Source organism: Melanerpes formicivorus, unplaced genomic scaffold (assembly GCF_026170545.1).
Source record: "Melanerpes formicivorus ecotype bairdi unplaced genomic scaffold, bMelFor1.0.p_v2 SCAF_6, whole genome shotgun sequence".
Classification (NCBI taxonomy): Eukaryota; Metazoa; Chordata; class Aves; order Piciformes; family Picidae; genus Melanerpes; species Melanerpes formicivorus.
In genome coordinates this window covers 34558249-34584413 of record NW_027142358.1, presented here as the reverse complement: position 1 = coordinate 34584413, position 26165 = coordinate 34558249, and the positions used below count along the sequence as shown (strand labels likewise).

Here is a 26165-nt window from a genome sequence, read left to right as displayed (position 1 = left end):
TCCCTGCTGAATGGAGGAGCCACGAGACTAACCTTTCCCACTCACCACAAGGTTAGTGCAGAGCTCTGGCCTGTGACACTGAGATGTACTCCACATTCCTTTTGCTGAATAGCAGAGCTGCTATCAAGGCAATCTTCCCTGACCCAGCTTTGAAAGCTCCCAAGCCTCCAGAGTTGCTCATTCCTGACTAATAACAAAGACAGCTTGGAAGCCTGCTCCCAGTGTGGATGCAGAGTGACTCACATGAAGCCCTCCATTTGCACAGCAGCTCCTGGGGGAAGCATGGGGGCAGCCTTCAGATGTGCCCTCCTGGCAGCTCCCAGAGCCTCCTGCCTTGGCCAAGGCTGGAAAAACAAGGACACTCTCTCTGTAGTGCCAAAGGCAAGAGGATAGAAGGAAACCATGGGAATCATGATTGGAGGCCAGCTCCAAGTCCTGCAAGCGACAGTTATCACTGAGAGTTTCTCACTTACCCATCAGAAATGATCAATCTCTAGCCTTGGAGATCCTTTCTTCAAGGTGAGAGGCTGGCACTAAACTCCAACCTAGTACTTGCCCAACTGATCCACTGCATAAATCCACCTAACACAACAGATGAAAAGGAAGCCTTATCATTCCCAGCTGCAGCAGAAGGCATTTTGTTATCACTCTCTGCTCCTCTTGTCCCAACTGTCTGCTGGGGCTTGGAACTAGATGATGCCTGTGGTCCCTTCCAACCCTGGCTGATACTGTGATACTGTGACATGAAGGAAGACAAAGAGTACACTGCTGAGCCAGGGATGATTAGACTTCAGACCAGCCAAAGCAAACCCACTTACCTTCTGTCTTGCATGTGACTGGGGTTAGCCCTGCACAAATTCACAGCAAGGGAAAGGTTGAAGCTTTTGCTGTGTTTTTGGTGTAGCACATTGTGTTTTGAACCCCAGGTTTAACAGGGATTAAAAAGGATTCCTTCTGCTTTGCTCCATTTTCTTCTGTGCTTGTCTTCCTGTTTGTGTTTATGCCAAGGACCATGGTGAAACCCCCTTGGTACCATCAGCCCACCAGTATGGTCTACCATTTCCAGGCAAACAGAGGCATGCAGTCTCCAGGTTCATAACGAGGCAGGGGAGTGCCAGCGCTGTACAAAGCAAACCACAGCCTGCTACGTGCCGGGTGACAGAACCGAACGGAGGTGGTGGGAGGCTGTGAGCTGCCTGAAGATCCCAGCCCTGGCTGCAGCCAGGAGTGACAGATGGTGTTTGTCAAGAGGACAGAGCCTTACCTTCTTATTTTATCATGGAAACATCACAGGAAGACAAGGATCACCATCCACTCTCTTATCCCCCAGACCCGAGAAACACAGCCCCCAGCAAGAGAGTTCCTCTCTCCAGGGGCACCTGGAGAGCCCAGGTTAAAGATGCAGCTTTGTTTATGGAGAGACAGCATCAGCCACTGCATGTGTTTTATTTTCTCCTTCAGGAAGTGCACTGAGCTTACACAGGGATTACATTCACCACAGACTTATCCTTACAGAGCCAGCAGAACACAAAGACACCATCAGGACAACGCTTCCCGCAGCAGAGCAGGTCCAAGGAAGGCATTCGAGCTGAGAATGGAATGGAAAACTCTTCAAGCAATTTATCTTTACACTGGTGAGATATTTAAGGGCAAATGAACATTCCCAGCCCAGATCTGCTGCACTGTTGCCATCTTTGTACTCCACAGCTTTATCAGCACTGTGTCCAGTGACTAAACACAGAGCAGATCCTCCCCACCTGAGAGCCCTTTCCAACAGAGCCCCAGTGCAGTCTGAGGCCACAGCCCACAGGAGATGACGTACTGAGCCATGCAGAGGGAAGAGGACAGCAAAAGGAAGAGGACAGTTTGGTCCATGTGACAGGCAACAGCTACAGCACAGGCCTGGGCTATGGTCTAGGTGGAGGTTTCACTGGCACCAGCTGAAGAAGCTCTCTAGAGTTTGCAGTCTTAGTAACACTTTGGTGAACCTGCAGAGTTCTGCCTGGAACTGATTCTTCCAAGAACAAAGCTAGTGGGAAGGCTACTTTGCCCTGGACTTAGTGAGTTCCATAAGCCTGATGAGCAAATCTTTCTGCAAATCACCAACTAAAACTAGAACTGGAAACAAGAACCTCTACTCCAGTGACACCAGCTGGACTCTAAAGCCAGTCTCCTGGCTGTTGTGTGCCAGAGATTAGACCAGAGCATCACAGATGGACATCAACATCTAGAAATATCACTCATCTGCTGCTCTGTGCCTCCAAGTTTGGAGTCAAAGGAGGTCCCACGCTTCTCTCCAACATCACAGACCCAAGAGCCTGCTTGGCACTACCACATCGTACATTAAGTCTCTCCTCACCTTGCACAGCATCCACACAGCCACTTCAAAGGAGCACCTGCCTGCCAGCCACTGACTACAGAAGCACAGAAACAGTCAGGCTGGAAAAGACCCTCAGGATCACCAACTCCAACCCAGGATCACCAACTCCAACCCAGAACCCTACAAGGGTCACCCCTAAACCACATCCCAAAGCACCTCATCCAAACCACCTTGAAACATGTCTGGAGCTGGGGACTCCACCACCTCCCTGGACAGCAAATTCCAGTCCCTGACCACTCTGCATGGGAAAAATTTTCTCCTACTGTCCAGTCTAAAGCTACCCAGTTGCAGCTGGAGGCCTTTCCCTCTTGTTCTATCACTAAGTACCTGTGAGAAGAGAGCAGCAGCAGCCTCTCCACAACCTCCTTTCAGGTAGTTGTAGAGAGAATGAGGTCTCCCCTCAGCCTCCTCTTCTCCAAACCAACCATCCCCAGCTCCTTCAGTTGCTCCTCATCAGATTTGTTCTCCAGGCCCTTCCCAGCTTCCTTGCCCTCCTAATGCAGGATGCCTTCTGCCACGTGGCCCATGCTGGGTCACTTCTTTGGCAAGGCTGCAACAAAGGGGATTATTGAAACTATTGATTTCCTTGGATTGAGTTCCTTGGATCTCCACAAGTCTCAAAGTGGTTTCCTTCGCTTTGTTAAATGAAAAGGACCCATAAACCACCACAGGCCAACTCAATCACATCACTGAAGGGGGAGATACCTTTCTTACTCTCAAAGAATGAAGGTTAGGACAGTGAGGGATTGACCACACAGCCTACAGCACAAGAAGAATCTGGCTAAAGAAGTCTGCTTTTACTCAGGTTATAGTTTGCCTACAGGACAGGGATTAACCACTTGTTCTCTGAACAAGCAGCAGAGCTGGAAGGAGCTGACCTTTGGAGGGGACCTCCCAGTTCAAAACAACTTCCATGCTCTTTTTCTTTCTCCTTTCAGTGCTGTGGTAGGATTCTCAAAGCATCAGAACAGAGAAGACTCTAAGGTGTCCCCCAGGAAGCACACACAGCACGAGGTGCCTCCATGCACTGTTCTCTTTACGACCTCCTCTCACCAGCTTGCATCAATACTAAGCCATCTTCAGCTCAGGTTCCCTGGCTTTGCCCAGCTCACAAACATCCCCTGACAGACTCCTTTGCTTGCTAGAGTTTTCAGTCACTTTGTGCTTGAAAATTTTAGCTGGCTTCTGAACGTCTGCCAACAGGAAAAAGCTATCTGGAAGGCGTTGGTGCTCCTCCCCTACCACAAAGGCTACTCGCAGCTACGTTCTGTCCTTCTCCTTAAACACTACGCTGAAAGGAAAGCTCACAGATTCTCACAACCAACCCCTGACAACACAGAAGAAGAGGGCAGTGTTTCTTACAGAGAGCTCAAGACTTATTCAGCAGATGGAACAATTTTTATCTGAACATCTGTCAGCTCTGCCTACTGCTTTTTGCCTACTGAGAAATACAGGACAGGGAGTAACGTGGGGCGGAAACAGACTCATCCCTTCCGAAGGCGGCAGGTCGTTGCTTCAGGACACTCTCCTGGTGCCCCCCTCATGTCAGCTTCATCAAGTGCCACAGCAATGCAAAGATGAGGAGAGAGAAGTATCCTGTGGAGGCGGTGACCCTTGGGGCCAGGCCCTTTGCGTTGCAGTTGTTTGTGTAGCAGCAGTGGACGCTCACTCCGGGCGCTCTGGATCCGTCCCGCCTCGCCCGCTCGCAGAAGGACCTGAACGAGCAGGACTTCATCACACCACCTGCAACAGAGCCACAGTGAGCTCAGAGGGACCTGCATGCTGCTGGTCATCCCCTCAGCACCAGCCTGACCACCACCCCCGGGGTTTGGCTGTTCCTTACAAGTCAGTGATTACCATCAGGCTGCAGCACACTAACGAACTTCAGCTCGTAACTGAAATTCAGCTTCCCATGGCACTTCCACTTGGCTCCTGTGCTTAGGGGAGCATGAGGTCTGCTCAGGGCTGGAGGGCTGGTTTAGATTGCATCTCATGAAGAACTCCAATACAAGGGTGGTGAGACTCTGGAACAGGCTCCCTATGGAGATTGTGGATGCCTCCTCCCTGTGGGTGATCAAGGCCAGGCTGGATGAGGTCTTGAGCAGCCAAGCCGGTTGAGAGGAGTCCCTCCCATGGCAGGGAGGTTGGAGGAGATGATCTCTGAGGTCCCTTCCAATCTCAGCCATTCTGTGATTCTATGATCTTAGCTGCACTGATGCAGCTTAACTATCCCTGAACACCCTCAAGTGCAGCACCTTGTGAGCTTCTTTTCATCCCTCATGTCCACATCAGTCATTTAACTACACCATGACAGACTCAGGTAAGGAATGGACAATACTTGGAAGCTTCCAAGGAGTGTGGGTATTTACCATGGCACACTGACAGATCACACCCTGGGGGATTTTGTTTCAGACTGCTGCTGAAGCAGCAGAGTTAGGGACTGGGAGTTATTAGCAGAGTTTCCTTGGAGAGCAAAGGTTCATTTTTGCTTTTCTCCTTGGTGAGATTCTGAGTGGTTGGACCTCAGGATCTCAAAGGTCTCTTCCAACCTCAACAGGTCTCTGACTCCATGCTCCTCTCTTTCCACCACCAATCAGTAACAAACTAATGAGTCTGAACTGGTAGCCACAACTTACTTGCTTGTCCTCTAATGATGGCACAGGCATCTGAATAGCCTGGGCACTGCTGGGCTCCTTGTCTGTTACAGTCTTCATCACTAGAGCCTACACAGGTGTAACACTGCAGTGCTTCACCTGGTGTGGAGGGAAAGAAGAAGGTTTAGAACAGCAGTGTTCACAGGAAGTGCTGGAAAACATCAGCCTGCCTTCTTCTGGTTGGAGCCCATACAACAAAACTGCAGAGGTTTCAGAAACCCCTAAAGCTGCTGCCAGGGTTTCAGAAACCCCTAAAGCTGCTGCTAATCCTGCCTTTTTGTTTTATAGAGGTGGTCCAGATGCTCACTTTGAAGAGAAAGCAGACACACAGAACCATTCACTACTTGCTACAGTTTGCAATTAAGCCAACCCAAGAACACCTGATGCTCTGTAGCTGCTTCCACACCTCCTTGTGACCCTTTCAGAGCACAGTCCCCCAGGACAAGTTAGAGTATCGTGGGGCTTAGCCCCTCTGTCATGCTCTTTGGCCCACAGTGCCATCCAAAAGCACACTGCAAGCACATCAACTCTTACTGTGGTCCCTATTTTGCTTTCTCCTACGGCACCAATCCACCTGGAAGGCACACCACCACCCCTCAGCGTGTGCCACTTCCAAAGGCAAGCTGAACTGAGCAGAAGGCACCCCTGCAGAAGGCACAGGGCATTTAAATGTCTCAGCACACACATTCCTGTGTACATCACACAGCAGAGGTGAAACCCTGTGCTGCCAGCCACACACACAAAACACCCTGACACTGACCCAGCCCAGGACAGAAGCCCACAGCAGCAAAGAGGCTCAGGCATGCCCCAAGTAGGAAGTGGAAAGAGAAATAACAAAGGAAAGAAAAGGGAAGCATTGACTTACTTTTGAGTACAAAAAGGGAGCTGACAAGAACCAGGCTGAGGACTGTCCACATCATGGAGATCCAGGAGATGCACCATTAGAGAAGGAAAGCAGTTTGTTTGCTATGAAGGCTTTAATGCTTCTCTTACATACCTAATCCTCTGCAGAGGATAACTTAAAGGATAAGGAGGTGTGCAAGGATGCTACTTATCTAGCTTATTCTGGTTGGACTCCTAGCAGCACAACCCCTGCAGGCCAATTCTCCCAGCAGCAGGGAGAAGAAAACGTGCTCACCTGCCAGTGCCAGAGATGCTTAAACCTCACCTCCCCTTCAGTGCATCTCTCAGCCTCCAACTCATGCAGATGGGCTCCTGACCTTTGCCTGTGGGATAGGACACGGGGATGGCTTGAAAGTGAAAGAGGGTAGAGTTACATGAGACATTGGGAAGGAATTCTTCACTGGGAGGCTGGCAAGGCACTGGCACAGGGTGCCCAGGGAGGCTGTGGCTGCCCCCTCCCTGCAAGTGTTCAAGGCCAGGCAGGATGAGGCCTTGAGCAACCTGGGCTGGTGGGAGGTGTCCCTGCCTGTGGCAAAGGGGTTGGGACTGGGTGATCTTTAAGATCCCTTCTGACCCAAACCAGTCTATGGTTCTGTGATTTGCTGGATCAGGGTCAAATGGTGGTGGAGTCACCATCACTGGAGGTGTTCAGGAGGAGACTTGCTGGGGTGCTTGGTGCCATGGGTGAGTTGTTTAGGTGGGTTGGATTGGTTGATGGGTTGGACACGATGATATTGAAGGTCTCTTCCAACCTGGTCTGGTCTATTCTATTCTATTTCACTCCACTCCAAGGCATTAAACACTTCAGAGGATTAAACCTGCACTGGAGACCTGAGTGCTCTCTGTATTTCTCTGCCTGCATAGAGAGTTAGACAAGTGTGAGACAATGAAGTTTTCTCCAACAGCAAGGCAATTACCTGCACACAGACATACACACGTGTCAGTCCAGCAGGGCTAGGGAGGTTCTCCTCCCCCTCTGCCCTGCCCTGCCCTGAGGAGACCACACCTGCAATACTGCATTCAGTTGTGGACTCCCCAGACCAAGAGAGACAGAGACCTGCTGGCGACAGGCACAGGCACATCAGGGGTGCACCACAGGAGCCTCCCAGCAGAGTGCCTCCTGTGAAGGGGCTCGGTGAGAGCTGCTGTGCCTGGTGCTGCCCCTGAAGCGAGCAGGGGCAGTGCATCAAACAGAGGCGTGCTGCCCTTCAGCTTTCAAGGCAAAGGTTTATTTACAACAAAGAGTCTCACTGCTGTGACATGCATTGCCTTTTCTGACTGGCTTTTCCCCCCCCCACCCCTTTGGGTTGTGGTTTGTTGGTTTGTTTTTTTTTTTCCTTTTAAACTTTATTTTACAAATCAGCAACTGCAGATAAAGTTTACACTCCTTAAGGCAAGAGTCCCCATGCAAGTAATACATGTTTAGATTCCATCCAAAAGAGACATCCAACATGGGAACTCGATGTACAAAGGGGAGGCTTAGGATCGGCGCTTGGGGATTTCTTCGAGAACTTGACAATCTCCCTGATACAGGAACTTCTGAGATCAACTTGCTATGAATTGTACTATGAAAATGCAAACAATAGCAAGAAATTCTGATAGTCACCTGGGTACTGCATACAATTAGATCAACTTTATTCAGAAAGAAAATACAGTAGTGCATACGAAAAGAAGTGAAAAGAGAAGCTGCCCACGGGAAGGCATGGGCAGCAGTGTGCCAGTGGTCATATTGCACTCGAGATCCAAGTCCAGAGATTTGGTTAAAAGTTAGCTTTTCCCCATTTTGGCAATCAGTTCATCACAAATCTTTGTTAGCTCTTCTATCTCTTTGTTCTGGAAAAGAAAAGGTGAGGCTCGGTGTTAGGAGGGACAGGGCTGCGCCAAGGCGAGGCCCGGGGAGCCAGCAGACCTCTGGGAGGAGTGGGAGGCAATGAAGTTTCCTCCAACAGCAAGGAAATTAACTGCACATAGACACACAGAGTGTGCCAGTCCAGCAGCCACTCTGCTCTGCCCTCAGGAGACCACAGCTGCAATACTGTGTTCAGCTGTGGGCTCCCCAGTTCAAGAGAGAGACCTGCTGGAGAGAGTCCAAGGGAGAGGCACGAGGAGAACGTGGGGACTTGGACATCTCCCCTGTGGAGAAAGACTGAGAGCCCTGGGGATGTTTAGTCTGGAGAAGAGAAGGCTGAGAGGGGACTGCATCAATGTCTATAAGTATCTGAGGGGTGGGTGTCAAGATGAAGGTGCCAGGCTCTTTTTGGTGGTGCCCAGTGACAGGGCAGGGAACAACAGGTACAAGCTGGAACACAGGAAATTCCACCTCAGCATGAGGAGAAACTTCTTTACTGTGAGGGTACTGGAGCAGACTGCCCAAAGAGGTTGTGGAATCTGCTTCTCTGAAGCCTCAAATCCTGCCTGGATGTGTTCCTGAGTGTCCTGTCCTAGGTGATCCTGCTCTGGCAGGGGGGTTGGGCTTGATCTCTGGGGGTCCCTCCCACCCCCACCATTCTATGATGCGTATGCACACACAGTGCATTCCAACTCTGTGCTTGCTTATTGCCACCTACAGCTCCCCTGGCTTCAGAGGATACGATTCAGCCCTGGAGCAGACAGCTTTACAGCCATACTTCCTGGCACATGGCAACAACACATCCATTTCTTTCTAGGCTGTACTTTTGCAGCTCTTTCCAAGCCATTTTGCAGGGGCCCTAAGGAAGGATGGGCTGTCCTACAGCGAAAGCAGGCTCCTCTGCTGAGCTGCAGAACAAGGCATCTCCTGCAGTGACTTCTCTCCCAAGCTGTGCAGACCTGTACCTGCCCATTTGCTCTGTGTTAAGCAGGGAGGCATGTGAGCCAGCACTGCGACTACAGAGAAAGCACAGAGAAACAAAAGCCAGAAGAACTAAACCAATACTTCAAACCCCCAAATCAAAGCAACCCAAGGGCCCTGCTGGTACATGGGTGCACACTGAGCTTTGACTGAGTTTGGATCACCTTGCCTGTAGCTGAGATCACAGCCTAGCAGGGGGTCCCTTGCTTTCCCTGAACTGCAAAGCTGCTCTCCCTGGGGCCTGGGAGCCACTGGCTCAGCCGGACACGAGGGACAAGGAGGACCCATCTTGGGTCTTCCTCAGACTTTGGCTGCAGTCTGAGCCCCAGAGGAGAGCTGGATGCAGCCACTCTGGGGAAGTTTCACTTTGCTCCTGGGCGAGAAGAGCTCAGCTGCCACTTGCCTTTTGTTCCAGTGTTCGTTCCAAGGCGTCCACTTTCAGCTGCTCCTTCCGAAGGCTGGCCTGATAGGCTGCTTGCTCTTGCTGAGCCTTGCCTCTCACTTGTGCAATTTCAGCATTGGCTCTAGGAAAAACAGAGACTTTGGTCAGGTCAGGTTTTCTACAGGAACAGGCTGCCCAGAGCAGCTGTGGATGTCCCATCCCTGGAAACATCCAAGGCCAGGCTGGATGTGGCTTTGAGTCGCCCAGTCTAGCAGAAGCTGTTCCTGCCATGGCAGGGAAGATGGAACTGGATGATCTTTAAGGTCCCTTCCAATCTCAACCACTCCATGATCCTGTGACTGTGGCATTTCATTCCATCCTCCACCACACAGCAGCCTGTGCCCTGCATATTGAAGGGGCAGCTTTGGGGTGCAAGGCCCAGCCACAGGGATGCTCCTGCAGCACCACCTCCCGAGAGAGAGATTACCTGTCCAGTTTCTCCTCAGCGTGGATTTTGAGTGCTTGATACCTCTGCTCCTCCTTCTTTACTCGTGATAAGTATTCCTGTGCACATTTCTTTAACACCTCTTCATTCTTAAATGAGAAGATTACACTCAGTTTAATCCAAGAGGCTGAAGTGCAGAAGGAGCACCTATTTGCAGCAGTCACATTCAGATCTTTGGAGGGCTGTGGTCCAACACAGCCACCCCCACCCCGAGGCCCTCTGAAGCAGCATTACCCAGTGCAAAAAGCTTTGCAATTCTTCTGCTTGCAGTTGCTACAAGGCTGTGATCCTGCCCCTGAGGGTTATGTTCCCTGACCTGAGGAACTCACATCCCAGGTTTGAACAGAATGCTGAGCCCAGAGGCCAGCCCTGCCACACAACGCAAGAGCTGCAGGGATGTGACATCTATTGTCATCACAGTGTGACAGATGGGAGCAAGCTACTCCTGGGTAAAATCTTCAGCTTTTTACAGCTCCTCCAAAATGAAAGCACAAATAGGCATTTGTAGGCTCCCTCCCCCCATGCAGTACTTCAGACTTGGCTGGAAACAAAGCTGTGCCTTCTGCTAAGCAGCACTGGCAGGCAGGCGAGCCTGCTGAGCTGTGCTCCCGAGGAGCCCCCAGCACAACTCACCTTCCGAAACCCCTCCAACACTTCCTTCATTTTCTCATATCTCCTGAAAAGATCTGCCAGGGATTTCTCCACCGAGTTCAGATCTGCCAAGGCTTGCTCCTTCTCCACTATCAGCTGCTGAACAGTGTGATGGGAGACAGACTTCTCTCTCTGTTCATCCTCTGTCAGAAAGAAGGGGGGGGGGGAAGCCGTGTTCAGAGGGGCACTAGTAGTTGGAACACTGATTTCACTACCTGCTGCAGCTCCTGCTCCACTCTGTGCTCTACACTCGGTTTTAGTCAGCTCTCTGGCATCCAGAAAAGCCAGAATGCTGGGTTGGAAAAAGGCTGTGAAGCACCTGATGTGTCAACATGTTGATGTAAGGGGAAGAGGTGACAATCTCTCTGTGCTGATGGCTTGTTTCACCCTGAAATGCTTTATTTCCCTCCCATGACAGATGGTGGTGTTGGACTTCCCATCTTTGCCTGCAGATGCTGAAGGGAAGGACAACTGTGCAGATCCCTAGCACTGGCAATAAGTTATTTGCCATGGCTGCTCTAAGCTTGTCAGCTCCTGGCACCTCATCTAATCGTACAGGAGCAAGGCACTTTCTTTAAAGGAATTCAGCTCAAATTCTCCCCCTGGAAACTTGCAGACTCTCATTCTTAGGATTACTGCAGCAAGTGCCAGGAGGGAAATCCAAGAGGAGACAGACTTGCCAAGCTGTGGTCTGCAGAAGACATCTCCTGTGCATAGCTAAATCAGAGGCAGGGATGGGGGGCAGCACACAACAGGAACCCACCTCACAGAGAACTCTTCCAGGGAACTGCCCTAGTGAAACATTGGAACACTCATAGAACACTGGAAGAGGAGGCCTGGCATTGTCTTCCAAAATGCTTTGCTGTTTGCTTCCTATCCCCAAATATTCTTGTGCCCATGGTTTAGGAGCTACTTAGAACGATACTGACATGAGACTCAACCCACAAAACACAGCAGGTTTGTATTGCCATTGACCTTTGCCTGCAAGGGGAACTGCAGCAAGGTGAGAAGCTCTCCCATGTCAAAGCCTGGGGCATCACAGGACCTACTTTTCATTCAGGCTTCTACAGTTTGAAACAGAAAGAAGGATACAAGTCTTGATCTGGCTGAAGTGCTGCACAGTGCTGGTCAGCTCTGCACTGTCAAGGTCGATACTGTCAGTTCCCAGGCAGAAGAGCCTCTTCCCTTTGCATACTCTAGCCTTTTATGCACTTTTTTGCTACTCTGAGGCCAGAGCACCGAGGATGCTGCTGAGCCATGTGTCAGCTCATGTTGGCTATGTCCTCTGCTCCTCTGCACACCCCCTGACAGCACCTTGCTGGGGTACAGCCTGACCTGAGGTTGTTTTGTTCTGTGTCATGCTGAAGACGTGAAGAAGCAGGGGAGGTTCATTTAGGATCTGCACTGAGTCTGCAGCACTGGAAGCTGCCAAATCTTTCATTTTCTGGTGCACAAACACCTTGGATGTGGCAGAGCTGAGAAACACAGAGCCCTGCGGTGCCACAGCGGTTTGGGAACAGTCAGCCTTTCAGGACAAAATAAACCTTCTTTTCTATTGTTGCCTTCTGGAAGACACTCTCTGACCTTCTTTGACATCAAAAGGAACATATGCTCAGGTGTAATGAGAAAAGCATTTGTCCTTCATCCACTTCCCTGAACCTGAGCAGATGTCACCTTGTGTTCCAGCACAAGACTGGGTTCATCATGCTGGAGCTCGCACACTGCCTAGCTTGACACCAAAACACTTACTGGCAGAATCCTGCAGGCAAAACCTCTGCTGCTGCAACTCCATGCAAGGGAAGGGATCTGTCTGCATGATCACAGCTTCACTTTTCCTGGCACTGCTGTCTGTGGCCTTCTAATTTGTTTCTAGAGAAATCCAGACAGCAGTTCATGGCTGGCTTGCTCACAGACAGCAAGCTCCTCCAGCTCCACCCAGGGCGCAGTGGTGCCTCGCTCTCTCCTCAGCTGGATGAACTCCTCACTCATCCTCAGTGCCACATGGGAATGAGGGGGGAGCAGTGCAGGATCACAGAGTAATTTGGGTTCAAAATGACCTTTAAAGCTCATCTAGTCCAACCCCTTGCAACTAGAGCATTCTGTTCAGCGCCCAGTCCGACCTGACCTGGAGTGTCTCTGGACAGGATGCATCCACCAGCCCTCTGGGCAACCTGTGCCAGTGTTTGACCATCCTCAGTGTAAGAAATGTCTTCCTTCTATCTAGTCTGCATCTCCCTTCTTGCAATTTAAAATGGTCACCCCCTTTCCTGCCACAACAGCTCCTGCTAAAACACTGTCCCCAGCTTTCCTGTAGGCCCCCTTCGACTACTGGAAGGCTGATGCTCCCTGTGGTGGGCATAGCCTAGAACTGCCACACTCCCTTTCTCTCCTCTCCCTTCCATAAGATGCTAGAGGTGTCCATGGACCAGGCAAGGAGCTAAGGAGGGGAAAGCAGAGACTTTACACTGGGGAAGGGAGTGACATCTTAATGAAAAAGTGGGAGAGTCTCCAGTGAGCTTTAGGGAAGGGACATCTGATAGTGTCAGGCAGGAGTTAAGATACATTCTAAACCACAGTGGCTAAATACTACAGAAAACAGCAAGTGGCCTCCAGCTGGAGAGGGCTTGGAGGATCCCTGGGACACTTTCTAAGACCACAGTTTAGCCCTAGTGAAAAAGCTGCTGAGTGGAACTGTGCTGAGAACTAAAGGCTTGACTGGCAGACTGTTAAGAAGCCACTGATAGTTTGTTTCTAAAGATATTTATGAGGCTGTGCAATTAAAATCCTTTGATTAAACTGCTTCCACCTCTGCAGCACACAGGACTGACACCACCCACGCTGACAGAATCAGAGCAGCACCACCACAGCAGCTCAGCTTTCAGGCTCAGCCCAGTGTTACTTACATTACTCGATGTGAATGCAGCAAAAACAGAGAACAAAAGCAAAAGAAACTCAAAACCCAAGGAAACAAAACCAATGCACAATGCTGGGGTGAAGTTTGGTGAAAAGCTTTACTTACCAGGCTTGCCTGTTTTGTTTGTGCAAGCAAATAGCAAGAAGCACAACGAAAAACAGAAGCAAAACAGAAAATCAGGAATTGTTAGGAAAGCAGAAAATAAGTAATGCAACATCCTGTAGTGCACAAAGCTTCACCATCTCTTTGCTCCCCAGAATGAGGATTTCATTCTGCATTTAAAGGCACAATATTGAGTCAGGACACATTTTCACACAGGGGTAAAACCAGCGCTCCCAACCCACCAACAAGAAGGAAATGCCCAGCAGGGCTGTGGGAGGGCTGTGCCCCAGGCCTGTCAGGGTGGGGTGCAGTGAACGCTGGGGCTGCACAGGCTCCATGCAGCTGTCCCTGCCACGCAGCTGTCAGCTGCACAACTGGGGCAGCAGTCAGCCAAGCAGCAGCAGCAGCAGCAGCAGGCCAGCCTGGGGAGCTCGTGCTTTCTCCTCCCTAGAAACAAGAATGCGTTAGGGGAGAGGCAAAAGTCGGCAAAAAAAGGGGAAAAAAGGTAAAGTGCCAGTAAAAACTAGTATGCAGAGGCACCCCCAGGGATCTGCACACTCAGAGCCTGCAGGCTGTGGCTGTGCAGAGCGAAGCATGAAGCTAACTGCACATACTCACTGCATTCCGCCACTGCTTGTACAACACAGCTTTGCTTGCTTCTCCAACTGAACTCAGCCCAGTTGGTGTTTGCTGGGGGTGGGCCAAGCCATCACCAAGGCAGGTAACAGTGGGCTCTGTGTGTATATGACAGCAAGAACTCGACCTGCCATCACACAGCCCTTGGAACCAAAGGCAATCACTGGGTGCAGTGTGTGTTTCCTGTGCCTTTAGAGGCAACCATGCTCAGCCACACGCCGTTCACCTGGAGCGGTTCTGGTGCTCATGATACAGACACAGGGTCACCTGTGAGAAGCTGGGCAGGACCCACCAAGCACACTGAACAGTCACTACAGGGACTTGTGAAATGGGTTTGCTGTGCCGTGCCCGCTCAAGGGGGCTGTGTGAGCAGCTCTGAAGGGCTCAATCACGAGCAGAGCAGAGGCGGTGCTGCTCTTCAGATGCATCCTCCGCTGCGGCAGGGAGGCAGTGCTGCGGCCACAGGGCAGTGGGGGATATGCAAATAGCACACAGACAATCATTTTCCTCCACAACATGGCATTTGGATGAGCGAATGCCTTCATCAAAGGGGACAGCAATTGGTGACACACGACAGAAGAACACAGGACAATTAGATCCCAAATGGCCATGAATGCAGGCAGAGGCCGCCTCACATCTAAGGTATTACCGTGCTGCAGAATGTGCCCTAATTAACACCATGCTTTCTGTGGCCCTGCTGGATCACCTCCTCTGCAAACGGACAGCAAATGACAGTATTCATAGCCCCGGCTCTTAGGAACCTGGCCGCAGAGCACTTCAAAGGCTGACTTGATGCTCTGCATCTGAACTGGAAAGATCTCTCTCCTCACTGGTCGACGGCCCAAGGCTTTCCTTATCCTTGATTCCTGTGCAACGGGAGGAAGAGAGCCTTGCTTTCTGTCCTCTCTCTTCCTCTCTCTGTCTGTCTTTCAACAGAGTGCAGGGGGGCTGGATTCACAGCACTCCCTGCTCGCAGTTGCCGTGAGCTAGAGATTAGCCTTTCTCCTGCACCTCACAGCCCAGGTTGAACCCCGAGGCCACTGCTGAAGGCTTTTAACAACATTCCACAGCTGCTGCTCTTCTTGAGCTTGTCCAGGTGAGCTTGGCCCTGCTTTCTCATCAGCCACTGCACTACTTTTCCTGCTCTTCCCAGCAACTGGCCATAGAGAAGTCAAGACCCTGCTCAGCTGTCTGCCTTCCTGGGAGAGAGCTCAAGCTGCACCAGCACAAGCCACTGGTGCTTTCTGCAGCCAAACTGAGTAAAAAGAGCTTCTGAAATTCTCTGAGGGGGCTTTAAAATCACATCCCAGAGGCTGGACCTCCCATGCCAAGGCAGAACATGAGTCCTGCAACCTTTGGTTCTGAAATGCTACTGCAGCTAGCACTTTTCATTTGTGGGGCATCCTGTTCCCAGAGGTATTTTCTCTGTTCACAAAGGTGTCTTCTGATTCCTGTGGGGCTAAACATCTCAGAATTTAGACCTTGAAGGAGACCCTTATGCCAGTAAACAACTGGGGAGATGGATTGGCCACTCCTAATCTCTCAGATGGGATTGGAGTTAATCTAGGTTTTGGTCTCACCAATGCACTTAGCACAGCTAATCCCTGTTGTTGTAAAGAGCTAAATTTGGCATCTCCTGCTACACAGCTGGCAGTGGATGGCTGAAGGGTTTCTAGGTCACTGGAAGGCTCTCCTGGAGACACCCATGAATTCTGGGCAAAGCATTTGAACACATTTCCCCAGGGACACAGCTTGCTCTGCTGCAGAAGAGAAAGCCCTGACCTTTGAGCACTGCCTCGACTGCCCCAGGGGGTGCTGCTCACCACAGCCTGGCAACACACACCGATGTCCTCAGATGCAGCCACAAGTGCCAGCACCACCAGCAGACGCAGCCAGTGCCAGAACGAAGCCTACAGACTCCAGCTGCATTTCTAGGCTCTTTCTAGCAAACCAGAGTGGAGAAGAGCACCTGTCAGGGCAGGAACACCTACCTATCATCTGAGCAATCGTCTTCTCGTACTCCGACACGATCTTCCTGCAAGGGGGGAGAAAGAAAGGAGAAAGAGAAGCTTTATGCCAACATCAGCACTGACAAGGCTTACACAGAACCACACAACTGGCAGGGTTGGAAGGGACCTCAAGGATCATCTGCTTCCAACCCCCCTGCCATGGCCAGGGACACCTCACACCACAGCAGGTTGCCCAGAGCCACATCCAGCCTGGCTGCAAACACCTCCAGGGATAAGGCTTCCACCACCTCCAGGGCAACCTGTGCCAGGCTCTCACCACCCTCATGGGGAACAACTTCTTCCTCACATCCAATCTCAATCTACCCATTTCTAGTTTTGCTCCATTCCCCTTATCACTACCCAACACCCTCAAAAGTCCCTCCCCAGCTTTCCTGTAGCCCCCTGCAGATACTGGAAGGCCACAATTAGGTCTCCTCAGAGCCTTCTCTTCTCCAGACTGAAGTACATAATGCTGCTCAAGAGCTGGGCTATGGGATGGTAAGAGATACACAACTCCTTCACATTCATTTTGGAGGTGTTCAGGAGGAGACTTGATGGGTGCTTGGTGCCATGGGTTAGTTGTTTAGGTGGTGTTGGATTGGTTGATGGGTTGGACACGATGATCTTGAAGGTCTCTTCCAACCTGGTCTGGTCTGGTCTATTCTATTCTATTCTATTCTATTCTATTCTATTCTATTCTATTCTATTCTATTCTATTCTATTCTATTCTATTCTATTCTATTCTATTCTAATGCTCCTTGTTACCTGTGTAATACCTAAAGGTACAGTGTAAACCTTGCACCTGAATTTTAATCCTCCATGGAAATCAATGGGCAAAGGGATTACTTCTCACCACCTTCTGTTATATTAAGCATGCCCAAAGCACATCCCCAGCCCTGACTTGAATATAATCACATTGGCCTAGTGCAGGAGTCACAGAGTCTGATTTTCCCATTACTTCCTCCCCTCTTCTGCATGTTTGTGTTTGCTTATTTTCAATGTCAAAGTACAGTTATCATGGGTAGCAAGTAAACCTAAGAGGAGTAGACTTGGCCCTCATCCAAAGCATATCTCACCTTCCACTCTGACATGTGACTGAAGGATCTGTTAGCACTTAAGAGAGCAAGACCTAAACATTCAATTATGCAGCACAAAACCCATCCTGTCCCTATTTCCCAGGCCAGGTTTGGAAACAGAGGTGGCACAAATGTTACTTTGAGGACTGTTTTGTTTCCTACACCCATGGCAGGCTTTGAATTGCCTTCTTGCAAAGAGGTTAGCCAAAATAAGCAGATTAAATGTGATTTGGAAAGATGATCCATCCATTCCCAGAGCCAAATACAGCTAATAAACTGAGACCTGCTTGAGCTGTGCTGTGAATCAGGAGCCACGCAGGACTGCCTACAGAAAACCAAATCACCCTACACTTCCTCTGAAGGGGATGCTCCAAGCAGCTGGCTGGCACTTGAGCACATCTCTTTTGAAGCCTTAGCTCCCTTTCACCTGCCTCAGTGTAGAGAAGCCTGTTGCAGTTGATGAGGCTACAGAAAAGACGTGGGGAGATCCTGAGACAAGAGAGAGCAAGGGAAGGAGAGACCTGTAGAGCTCCCAGAAAAACTAATGCAGTACCTCCAGAGCTGCCTGTAGCAAACCTGAATCCCAGAGCCCAGAAACCCTTTAGAAGGCCCCAGAGATCAGCAGCATCTCCCTTGCCCTGCTCCTGCTGGGCACTCAGCACAGCAGGGGCTTTGCAACTGCACACCCTGCTCAGCTTGCTCCAGGTTCAGGTAGAAACCATCTCTGTTACTGGGGCCAGAGCACAGCTCTGCCCTGCCTCCACTGGGATTGCTTGGATGCTGCTTCCCCTGCTCTGTCTTGTCTTACTTGCCCTTTTTCTTTACCATTATTGACACATTTGAGAACAAAGATAACTGGAAGGATTCTCCCCTAGAAGGAAGGGATTGGTTTCATGTCTAAGGAAGATTAGCTCAAAGCCTGCTGTAAGCAGCAAGGACTTTCAAGTCATGCCATCTATTTGCAACACCTAGCACCTTCAGGAAGTTTTATCATCCCAGAAAATGAAGCCAAGGACTGAGGGCAATGAACCCAGCAGGAAACACTGCTACAACACTACAGCTGCATCAGGAGGGCTGGCAGCAAAAGGAAGCAGTATTATCTAGCTCTCATTTTGAGCAGCCTGGAGCAGTCGACGGAGGTAGCACCTTCTCTGTGGTATCCACACCCAGCCTTGTGCAGCTGTGGCAGCTCTCCAGCAGAAGGGGACACTGCAGTGGGACACTGGTTTGAAGAATGGAAATCAAGGTGGTCAAGGGAGATCTGGTTGCAGCTTCATGCCAAAGGCCTCCCTCCAGTGGAGCAGCCTAAATTACAGTCACTATGGCTGGGGAAGCAAAGGATGCTGGCCACATCATTCCACACTCTGATGGCACATCTTAGCCCTGGCTGGAGGTGCTCCAGAGGCTTAGCTTCTGCTATTTCAGGCACCCACTCCATTTACTGACTTCCTGCAATTTCCTAAGTCATGAAACCACCACAATCCACAACTGCAGCAGATCTCAGAGGTCCTCTGCCTGACTTTCCTTACTGCAGCATAATTAGACCTCCAAATAACCACAGTTGAATGTTCCCTGCCTGCCTCTGGTTGTACCCCTGGATTATGGCATGGCCCCCCCTGCTTTAACTCTCTGATAGTTATCACACTATTACAACCTCTCATCTTGGCTCCTGTTCTCTGACATTTTTCTGGGAGCTTAGCTGAACTCAGGCTACTCCAGGTAGAGTGTGCAGGGCTTGGGTGCAGGAGCATTGCTTCTCCTGCTGTGATGCCTTTATGCTTGCAACTGCTCACTCCTTACTTATCACTATTACCCAATAACTGCAGCTCTAATTTACCACAGAGACTGTCCCACCATTTACTCTTCCACGGGGAGCCTTTCTTTGTGCATGGTCTAGCATTTGGTGACAATTCTAGTCAGGTTTGTTTTTTCCAACCCTTGTGTCCCAGAGATAGGCCTGGGGGAAATTTGGCTTGCAGAATCACAGGATGGTGGAAGGGAACCCTGGGGATCCTCTAGTCCAACCCTGCTAAACCAGCTTTGCCTGGACCAGATTGCACAAGGATGTGCCCAGGCACACAGCAAACTGCTGTGAGGAAGATCAAGGCACAGGTCTGCAGTGTGGCAGCTGCTCTGGGTCCCCCCCCTGCCCTTTCACTGAAGAATAAGAAACCTCTGTCAGCACAGCCAGCTGGCACTGCAGCCAGGCAGCTTCCAGAGAGCAGGCCAAGAGCTGCACTCCAGTGTGTGCTGAGGGCTCACCCAGGCCTGACACAATCCCTCCTTTTGTGCATGCCTTGTTTTGCTGCCTCACTTTGCTCGCAGCAGCCCCTTTCTGCTTTGCCTCATTATGTTCTTGAGGGTTATGCCAGGGCTTCAGTTCCTTTTCCAAGCAGAGCACAGAGGAGGTGAAAGAAGTGAGCTGGGGGCTGGGAGGTGGTTTTCAGAGAGCAGTGAAGTGGCTGCCCTTGCCTTTTGCAGAACCTTCTCTTCAGAGGCTTTGGCTCAAAGCCCTGTGCTGCCGACTCAAATCTGCCATGTGCTGCTCCTGGCATCCCTGCTGGTGTAGGCTGAGTCCTCACCACAATTCCCTCTCACCCTTACTCCCAAAGCAGAGCTCCCTGGATGTGAGGAGGGAGTGCCTATGTAGGTCACCATGTGACACAGCTTCAACCACCAAGATGTGTCATGCTGGGAGGAAGCTGCAGCTAGAGCAGGAGGCATTTGGGAGACAGTTCAGTCTGAGCAGCAGCTGGGGAAAGCACTCCTGAAAAGGAGGATGCTAAAATAATCTGAGTTTCCTTTTTTCTTGCAGGTTACAGGGGGGGGAATGGTTATTCAGTTTGTTTAAAGCTAGAAAATAAGAGGCTTTGGAGACCCCATGAAATGTTTCTGTACCTTCCCTTTTGCACCTGATCACTTTCTCAGGTCGGGCTCACTGCTATGGCATCCTTGTGCTGCCAAGCACTGGTGAAAAAGAAAGGCTGGAAACTTTCACCTGACCAAATGGGAAGCACTAGTGACCCTTTGAGCACCCCCCCTCACCTCATCTGCTACAGTGGGGCTGCTGCTGACAAGGCATCTCCAGTCAGCCACGTGCCAGAGTACAGACATTTAATGCAACAGAGGCAGGTTTGCAAGCAGAAACAGAGTGGAACAGACACAACCCAGCACAGACCAAAATGCTCAGGGTCATAGAATCACAGAATTGTTAAGGTTGGAAGGGACCTCAAGGATCAACCACTTCCAACCCCCCTGCCATGGGCAGGGACACCTCACACCACAGCAGGTTGCTCACAGCCACATCCAGCCTGGCTGCAAACACCTCCAGGCAGGAGGCTTCCACCACCTCCCTGGGCAGCCTGTGCCAGGCTCTCACCACCCTCATGGGGAAGAGCTTCTTCCTCACATCCAATCTCAATCTCCCCATTTCTAGTTTTGCTCCATCCCCCCCACTCCTATCCCTCCCTGACACCCTCAAAAGTCCCTCCCCAGCTTTCTTGGAGCCCCCTGCAGATACTGGAAGGCCACAAGGAGGTCTCCTTGGAGCCTTCTCCTCTCCAGACTGCACAACCCCAACTCCCTCAGTCTGTCCTCACAGCAGAGCAGCTCCAGCCCTCTGCTCCTCCTCCTGGCCCTTCTCTGGACACCTTCCAGCACCTCCAGATCCTTTCTGGCACAGAGGCTCCAGAACTGGACACAGAGCTCCAGCTGTGGTCTCAGCAGAGTGGAGCAGAGGGGGAGAGTCACCTCCCTGCCCCTGCTGGCTCTGCTTCTCTTGCTGCAGCCCAGGATGTGGTTGGCTCTTTGGGCTGCAAGTGCTCACTGCTGGCTCCTGGTGAGCTTCTCATCTAATACTATGATACTATGATGATAACTAAGCATGGCAGCTGTGCTGCCATGGCACTCTGTGCACTACCCCCAGGCTGAAATGAGTCACTCTGTCAGTGTAACCAGTGGCAAGGTAAGAACCCACCTCATTTCCATCACTTCCCTTCTGCTTTCTTCATATTTCTCTTTCCACTCTGATACTTCTCTTTCCTTGGCCACAATCTGGAAAACAAGAAAGCAAAGGGGGGGAAAAAACCCCAAACCAGTAAACCCAAGTGATCCATGAAAGAGGCTATTAAATAGCTGCACACTAATTGACTTAATAGCAAATCCTAATTAACAGAGGTAGAGGTTTCAGGTGCATAATAGGTTCAACCTCGGTGATGTTTTTCTTCCTTTTCAGACTGCAGGGTGCAGTTCAAGAGGTTTGGAGGTGAAATCACACTCAGGCTGGGGACAACCAGCTCAGGGAAGTAGATGCAGTGTTCTTGTTCCATGTTTCATTCCTGACTACAGCAAAGACACTTCTCACTAAGTGCTGTGTCAGGCTGCCCTGTGTCTGATCTGAGCAGGTGCCAAGCCTGAGAGACTTCTGTCCCTGGCTTTGGAACATGGTCTCCTGGTTTGTCCTCTAAGGGGCTCTACAGGTTCTGCATAGCTCTTTAGAGGCTGACTTTCCACAGACCATCACACCCAAAGGCTTGGGGGGCCTTCTCTGCTCCTTTAGTTGTCACAGTTTATCACAAAGGTTCGAATGCTGTACCACTGGGGTGCACCTTTATTGCTCTGGTTTGTAATTATTGGCCAGGCTAATCCCCCCTGCAGCTTTGCACAGAGGTCACTCCACTCCCATTAGCAGCACCTCACAGTGTTCCTGTGACTGCACAGCAGCATCAAGATGCACAGAGCACACCTGAGCTTAAACCCAGCAAAGATTTCTTTTCATGTGATGTCTGCTTTTCTCTTTTGTCCCACACAGCCAAACTCACAGCAGAGTGCCTTTAGCTTTGGCAGCCTCTAGCGTGGCTGAGGATGGTCTCAGGAGCAGAAGTGTCCTGTGGTGGATTGAGATTCCCCCCCCCCCCACATTACCTTTGCCAGGCCAGCTCAGCTGGAAGCAAATGGAAGCTGTGCTTACAAGCAAAGCTCCACTCTACAAGGGAATGCAAGGAACATGCACAGAATATACAGGAGTTACAAACAGCATGAGACCCCTCCTGGTCAGGAAGAGCTGGGAAGCTGTCCCTCTGCCCTCACCCCCTGTCTGAAAGGGAGAAAGGAGCAGAGAAACAGTAGTTGTTAGGCTTCACTGAAACAATGCAGCCAAGGTCAAGCAGAAGCAGGGTTAATATCCTCTCCAGAGCAGGGGAGGGAGAAGGGAGGGAGAAGGGAGGGAGAAGGGAGGGAGAAGGGAGGGAGAAGGGAGGGAGAAGGGAGGGAGAAGGGAGGGAGAAGGGAGGGAGAAGGGAGGGAGAAGGGAGGGAGAAGGGAGGGAGAAGGGAGGGAGAAGGGAGGGAGAAGGGAGGGAGAAGGGAGGGAGAAGGGAGGGAGAAGGGAGGGAGAAGGGAGGGAGAAGGGAGGGAGAAGGGAGGGAGAAGGGAGGGAGAAGGGAGGGAGAAGGGAGGGAGAAGGGAGGGAGAAGGGAGGGAGAAGGGAGGGAGAAGGGAGGGAGAAGGGAGGGAGAAGGGAGGGAGAAGGGAGGGAGAAGGGAGGGAGAAGGGAGGGAGAAGGGAGGGAGAAGGGAGGGAGAAGGGAGGGAGAAGGGAGGGAGAAGGGAGGGAGAAGGGAGGGAGAAGGGAGGGAGAAGGGAGGGAGAAGGGAGGGAGAAGGGAGGGAGAAGGGAGGGAGAAGGGGGAGAGGATCCCTCAGAATGTTGTGGGGCAGGCAGTGTTGTGGTGGACACTCCTCCAGTGAAGCTGTTCAGAAGTCTCTCTCTTTCCCTTTCCACCCCCCAGAGCGAGTTGCTCACATTCTTTGTCTTTCCTGCTGAAAGGTGTCCATAACATCAGTCACTGGGGAGGAAGCAGGAAAGAAGCAAGCCACAAGGGGCATGTGCTTCCTTCTCCAGACTCTGCAGACCCATTACCTCTGCCCTGGCAAGTCTCAGCGCAGAGTCCAGGTCGTGCTGGGGGTAGAGGAGGCCGGCGGTGCCCTCGGCGTCGGAGGCGCCGATGCGGGAGTAGAGCGCGCTTTTCGAGATGGAAACCTCTGCTGGCATGGCAGGCTCCCTCTGTGGGGGTGGGGGGGGTGGGGTAAAACACATAGAAATGAGCCATCAGAAACATCCAGCTCCTGTGCTTCCCCAGCCCAGTGCCAGGCACCAGCCTCCCGAGCTGCAGCTAGAGTTCTGCCCGCTACTGCATTCCAACAGTGACGAGGAAAGCTGAGTCGGGAAGTATGCATTGGAGAGCCACAGCCAGAACCCAGAGAGCCACAGGAGCCTCACAGAGAGAAAATACAGACAGCACTTCACCATCAGCATCCTAAGGGTCTCTACCAGAAGCTTCTCTACTTCCTGATGCACAGGCTTCAGCAAAGTGTTCAGAGAAATGCTCATGGGCAGAGGGGATAAGAACTAGAGGCAGAGAGAGGACCAGGGGGGATTCTGCCTCCACTGAAAACAGAGAAGCAAGAGGCCAGCTCAGTTTCTCAGGTCTGGCCTGACACTGTGCTGTATCTATCTAAATGGCATGACACAGAAAGTGTGACTGAACAGAGTGGTGGTGCTGCCCCCCCGGCACCTAGCATGCAATTAGTCGTTAGATGGCAGCAGCCCAGATTCAGATGGGAGGAGAGCAGCAGGTGAGATGAGGAAGAGAGCAAAACAGAGGGTAAGTGACCCTGAGAGGCACAGGATGGCTTGCACATCACTCTTCATACAAACAGTCCAAGTTAAAGCATGTTCAAACCAAGATTGTACAAGACCAGGAAAGATTATTAGGTGGATGGTAAGCAAACCCCCACAGCCACTGCTTGCTTTCTCGTGGTTTCCTTCTAGGAATTGCCCCTGCCAAAAGAAGTTCCACAGGAAAGATCTTGTGTCTGACTATGGCTGAAATGCCTTGAGCTTCTGTGAGCTAAGAGTCACACAAGCACTCAGGTTGGAAAAGACCCTTGGGATCACCAAGTCCAACCCAGAACCCTGCTCTACAAGGGTCACCCCAAACCATAGCCCCAAGCACCACATCCAAACTCCCTTTAAACACATCCAGGCTTGGGGACTCCACCACCTCCCTGGGCAGCACATTCCAACCCCTGACCACTCCTGCTGGGAAAAAATGTTTCCTACTGTCCATTCCAAAGGCGGCACTCCACACAGCACAGAACACCCAAACACACAGAAATGAGGACACAAATCCCCAGCAGCCCCTCTCCTGCTGCACATGGATGCACACAGCATCACAGAACTGTCAGGGTTGGAATGGACCTCAAGGCTCAGCCACTTTCAATCATCCTGCCATGGGCAGGGACACCTCACACCACAGCAGGTTGCTCACAGCCACATCCAGCCTGGCTGCAAACACCTCCAGGGGTGAGGCTGCCACCACCTCCCTGGGCAACCTGTGCCAGGCTCTCACCACCCTCCTGGGCAACAACTTCTTCCTCACCTCCAATCTCAATCTCCCCACTTCTAGTTTTGCTCCATTCCCCCCAGTCCTATCCCTCCCTGACACCCTCAAGAGTCCCTCCCCCTGCAGATGCTAAGCCAGTGCCCAATCTGCCTTTTCAAATACAGGATGATTTTATTCACTTTTGATGGAACCTGCAGATTCAGTAGCAGAATATTTCAGGGGGCTCTGACAGTGACTGAAACCCTCTCTGTGATGATGCTACAGGTAGCTACAGAGAGGCTGAGCCCCAGGCCAGCTTGTGCAGGTGGGGAGGGAAGTCAGGATGATCAATGCCTGTTTCCAGCCACTGCTGGAAATGGATTTTCACACAGAGCTTCTCTGGCATGGCAATTCCTTGCTGCTGGAAAGGGGAAAATCAATGATCCCTTTGTGTATAAATCAATACACTCTGCTCCTGCAAGTTTGCTAACCTGGCTCCTTAGCCTGCAGGCTTTAGCTGCAGTAATTAAGAGTAGTAAGCAATTATTCTTTTTTTTCCATGAGGTTTTACCCCCCCAAAAAATCAAAGAAGAAGAAAGAGAAAGATTCTGCTTGATTGTAAGGCTTGAAGTGTTTGTAGGTGGCTTTGTTTGTGTTAAAAACTGCTGCTTGAAACACTGGAATGTGAAAGGGAGAGAGTAGCTGCAGGAGGGCTCAGTCCTCCTCTCCCAGGGTGCACACAAACAGGCCTCAGCAACTGCAGCACCACATGCTCTTATTTCTGCACAGCTCAAGGAAATCTTCCCAGGTGCTACTCCATAAAGCATTCACTTGCTCACAGTTCTCCTTGCACAGCCTGAATGGGGGAAAGGATCCAAATCCCCTGATCCTTTGGGTCTGTGTTCCCCCACCACACCTTAATGAAGAAGCTACAGTACAAAAATGACATCCAGTGCTCACTGGAGGTAACACGTGGCTAGGCAGGAAGCACAGGGACCTGCTGGGCCACAAAAATGATCAGGGGTTGGAGCAGCTCTGCTGCAAGGGCAGGCTGAGGGAGCTGGGGGTGTTCAGCCTGGAGAAGAGAAGGCTCCAGGGAGACCTCATAGCAGCCTTGACAGTACCTGAAGGGGGCCACAGCAAGACTGCAGAGACTGTTTGCAGGGGCCTGGAGGGACAGGACCAGGGGCAATGGCTTCAAACCAGAGCAGAGCAGATTTAGATTGGATGTGAGGAACAAGTTCTGCACCATGAGGGCGGTGGAACACTGGAACAGGTTGCCCAGGGAGGTGGTTGAGGCTCCATCCATGGAGATATTCAAGGTGAGGCTTGTCAGAGCTCTGGGCAGCCTGATCTAGTTGGGGATGCCCCTGATGAGTGCAGAGGGGCTTGGCCTGGATGGGCTTTGGAGGTCCCTTCCAACCCAGACCACTCTGTGGTTCTATGCTCTGGATATCCCATCTGCAGACAGCATGAGGAAACTTGGCTAGCAGCATTAAGAGGCTAGGGAAGAAAACTAAGTAGAGCAAGGATAAGCTGAGCAGCACTTAAACCCCCACCTTCTGCATCTTTCTTTGTGTAAGGGACCCTCACTAATTTGTCTCTTTTGTTCATTTTCAAACACAGCACTTCTAGCACTTTGGGGCAGGCCATCCCTTCCCTGTTTTGCTACATCATGCCATGAACACACACAACCAGGATAAATTCCAACATGAGTAAGGAAAAGCCACTGCAAACCCAG

At 51.2% G+C, this 26165-nt stretch overlaps 1 protein-coding gene across 14 annotated transcripts in view; it reads right to left on the bottom strand.

The window, feature by feature from the left end:
• Positions 1-7548: 7548 nt before the first annotated feature.
• TACC2 (transforming acidic coiled-coil containing protein 2) overlaps positions 7549-26165 on the bottom strand; it is a 161123-nt gene continuing 142506 nt past the window's right edge. For all 14 annotated transcript variants that reach the window (XM_068140407.1, XM_068140404.1, XM_068140408.1 and 11 more), the window contains 7 exons: positions 22960-23103; positions 21019-21095; positions 15949-15992; positions 10288-10448; positions 9637-9743; positions 9171-9291; positions 7549-7770 (listed from right to left, as the gene is read on the bottom strand). In XM_068140407.1, coding sequence (XP_067996508.1) covers positions 7705-7770; positions 9171-9291; positions 9637-9743; positions 10288-10448; positions 15949-15992; positions 21019-21095; positions 22960-23103 — 720 coding nt within the window. In that variant the 3' untranslated portion in view covers positions 7549-7704. The remainder of the gene's footprint in view (positions 7771-9170; positions 9292-9636; positions 9744-10287; positions 10449-15948; positions 15993-21018; positions 21096-22959; positions 23104-26165) is intronic.